General features: G+C 46.6%; 1 protein-coding gene across 3 annotated transcripts in view; it reads right to left on the bottom strand.

The window, feature by feature from the left end:
• The window catches only part of MTF2 (metal response element binding transcription factor 2), a 54186-nt gene extending 52195 nt beyond the window's left edge, over positions 1–1991 (bottom strand). For all 3 annotated transcript variants that reach the window (XM_032773016.2, XM_032773017.2, XM_032773018.2), the window contains exon 1: positions 1761–1991. In XM_032773016.2, the coding sequence (XP_032628907.1) occupies positions 1761–1796 (36 nt within the window). In that variant the 5' untranslated portion in view covers positions 1797–1991. The remainder of the gene's footprint in view (positions 1–1760) is intronic.
• Positions 1992–3514: the final 1523 nt, after the last annotated feature.

The raw sequence follows: 3514 nt of genomic DNA, 5'->3' as shown, positions 1-3514 counted from the left end.
GGGGGGGGGGGGGGGGGGAGTGCCTTATCTAGGGAAAACTGAAAAGAACTTAATATTTCTATGATAACTTTTGGAATCAGAAGCGATGCAGTGTATAATGCACATCTTGTTACACATCAAGTTTGGCAAAAAAAATATTCCACATATTTTGCTGGACTCCAGCCAAATTAAACAAACCTTACAGAAACAGAGTGGAAATCTGATTTAGCACAATGGCAGACACATCATAAAGGAGAGGCAGCATAGCCCTGTTCTCCCAAACCTGTGGGGCCACACAAAACATCACTACACCAAAAAAATCTCTTTCAGGAACAGTCTTAATAAAGGTTCACATCTCACAAGCTTGCAACTCCTTACAGATACCCCCTCCCCCCTTCACTGCCTCATTCTGCTCATTTCCCTTTCTTTCACTCTCTCAATCTCTTTGTTTCCTCTGATTCTCTCTCCAGTTCTTTCTTCATACAAATTGAAATGGTGTTAATTTATTAGCCTATACTCCAATATTGCACTACTCAAGCTTTTTAAATCTTTCATCTTCAACAAATGCTTGGATTGGAATTATAACCTAAAATCTCTTTTAAAGGGATAGATAACAAATCATTTCTGTTGACATTTTCATCTACTATAGTTACAGGTAATAAATATTAGAAGAAACTATTTTCTTTGATTACTTAGGTGTTTTTGACATTAGTTTGTGTATAGTTACTGTCACTATTTCCCCACGCATAGTCAGCCAGTCTCCCCTGTTTATTGGCAAAGACAGATCATGTTTTAAATGCATTGCTAACATGCTTTGTCATTTTTTAAAATTATAAACAGGGCCAAACTTTCAGAAACTCATAGGACAAATACTATCCTAAAGAAAGAATGTTGTAATTTTCATTTTATTTAGGCTCTTTCATTCAAACTGTATCCAAAATGCTCCAAGCAGTTAAGTGTAACTCCAATCCTTTAAAATGTTGCCAAATGGACACTGGTCTCAATTTGAAAGTATAAATAAGCATCTTGTTATCTTCTATTAAAAGAAGGAAAACCATCAACCCATTTTCTTTTGTGATTCAAGTGCTAAGAAAGAGCGTATTGAGATGGCTTTCTAGTTACACTAACCACCACCAGTTTCCATAGTTTTGGGGAAGAAACATCTAAAGTTTCTCAGTACAACATATTATATTTGTTATAATTCATCCATCTTTGAGATGGAAGGTGCTATTGTAAAAGGTACACTATCTGCACAAAAAGTGAACAGTCCTTCAAATAAGCCTGCCCTTTCTCCTTTTGTGTTGATTTTTTTTTATATTTTAACAGCTTTGCCGATAGTCAGACACAGTTGTCTAATAAGGAAAGCCACCATCTAAACACCCAACTACACCCCACACCACCCAGATTCCCTCCAGACCCCCCCCTCCCAAGATGGTGATGTGACCCTATTCCTGTTCTCCCCTTTGTTTGGTCTCCACAGGACACTTGCAAATCCCCTTATCATCTACTTGTTATAGTCACCTTCGGAGACAACCCTTATTTCTGAAGTCCTCTGGCCCCTAAATATGCCCCACCAGACCAGATGTGCCCACAATAAGTACAGCACTGGGGGAAGGGAGAAGCGCGGCTGGAGGGCTAGGTTTCCCCACCCGGCTGGGTCTCGACCCTCCCCTCTTTCGGTGAGCCCTGTATTGGGGGGCGGATGAGGGATCCTAACTGCCCACCCCACGGACTCCGGGGCGGCCACCCACCCCCACCGCGGAAAGCCCGGCCTCCCTCACCTCATTCGGTCTCTCCAGTGGTGCCAACCGCCTCATGCAGTGAAATCAACGGACTCAGCACCCTCCCCCCCGGAGCCTCTCTGCGGCCGGGCCCTCGGTGCGCAGCGCCCCCCAGACAGACCACGCCGGGCGGAGAGTGGGGGAGGGTCAGAGCCTATTCACACACTGCCCGGCTCTGCCGCAGCCGTTCGCCATTTTTGTTTCCCGCGGAGAAGCTGGTGCATTGTGGGAAAAAAGAGAGCGCCTCACCCCCTGCCCCAGCTGTACTCCGCCTGCGCTGCACGGCCGCTGTCCGGACAGGGGGCGGAGGCCGACCGACAGCGGAAGGACACGTGCCACAGACACCCTCTGCCGCTGGTGAACAAAGAGGAACTATTTTAGACTTGATTGCAGCGAGTGTGACTCCCTCCTCGGAGTCCTCCCCCTCGGAACTAGTTCTAGCAGAGCGGAGAGGGAGGGAGTGAGCGTGATTCTCCAGACTTACCTATTGTTCCCTCTTCAGTCACACCTCTGGGGGGAGGGGTTGTAACCTCCCCCAGCCTCCTGGGAACTGCTAACGCTTTCCCACCTACCCAGCTGTCTGGCTGTGCCAGCTCCTAACAGTCCGACAGCCAGCAGCATGCAAAGAACTGTCGGCCTGGAGAGAGCCCCCGAGGACACCTAGTCCCCTCCCTCATCCCCTGCTGAGGCAGGACAACCTGTACCTAGATCATGCCTGGGTGGGTGCCTGTCTATCCTGTTCTGAAAAACAGCCCATGAGTGGGATTCCTTGGTGACCAGTTCTGGTGCTTAGCTAGGCAGGGTCTCAGTTCTGCTTCTTTCTTCCTTCTCCCTTTGAACCCCCTGGCCTGGAGTTTCTGCCATGAGTCTGGAAGGGGTCACAACACAGGAAGGAAGCAGATCATACTTCCTAGGCAGCAGTCCTGGGAGCTGCTAACAAGAGACCAGGTGCTTATGCTCCAGTGCTGACAGACTAGCTGATTGGTTTCACAGTAGCAGCCCAGTTAGTCTGTATCAGCAAAAAGAACAGGAGTACTCGTGGCAATTAGAGACTAACAAATTTATTTGAGCATAAGCTTTTGTGGGCTAAAACCCACTTCATCGGATGCATGCAGTGAAAAATACAGTAGGAAGATATATATGCACAGAGAACATGAAACAATGGGTGTTACCATACACACTCTAACGAGAGGGAGCTGTTAAGGTGAGCTTTTACCAGCAGGAGGGGGTGGGGGGAACTTTTTGTAGTGGTAATCAAAATGACCCATTTCCAGCAGTTGACAAGAAGGTGTGAGGAGCTGGGGGGGATAAACATGGGAATAGTTTTACTTGTGTACTACCACCCACCTCCCAGTCTTATTCAAGCCTAATTTAATGTGTGTCCAGTTTGCAAATTAATTTCAATTCAGTCTAACTCGATTGGATCTGTTTTTGAAAGTTTTTATTGCAACTTTAGGTCTGTAAATCGGTGACCAAGGGAGACTGAAGTGTTCTACCCACTGGTTTTGGAAAGTTATAATTTGGGATTCTTATTGGTGTGATTTATTCTTTTGTGTAGAAACTGTCCGGTTGGCCATTGAAGAGCAGAGGGGCCTTGCTGGCACATAAGCATATATCAACTGGTAGAGTGCAGTGAACGAGCCTCTGAATGTAGTGGCTAGTGATTATCCTATGATTGGTGTCCCCTGAATAGATACATGGACGGAGTTGGCAACGGGCTTTGTTGCAAGGATAGGTTCCTGGGTTAGTGTTTT

Source organism: Chelonoidis abingdonii, chromosome 7 (genome assembly GCF_003597395.2).
Source record: "Chelonoidis abingdonii isolate Lonesome George chromosome 7, CheloAbing_2.0, whole genome shotgun sequence".
Classification (NCBI taxonomy): Eukaryota; Metazoa; Chordata; order Testudines; family Testudinidae; genus Chelonoidis; species Chelonoidis abingdonii.
Note: the sequence above shows the minus strand (reverse complement) of the source record. Positions and strands in the feature narration are given on the sequence as shown.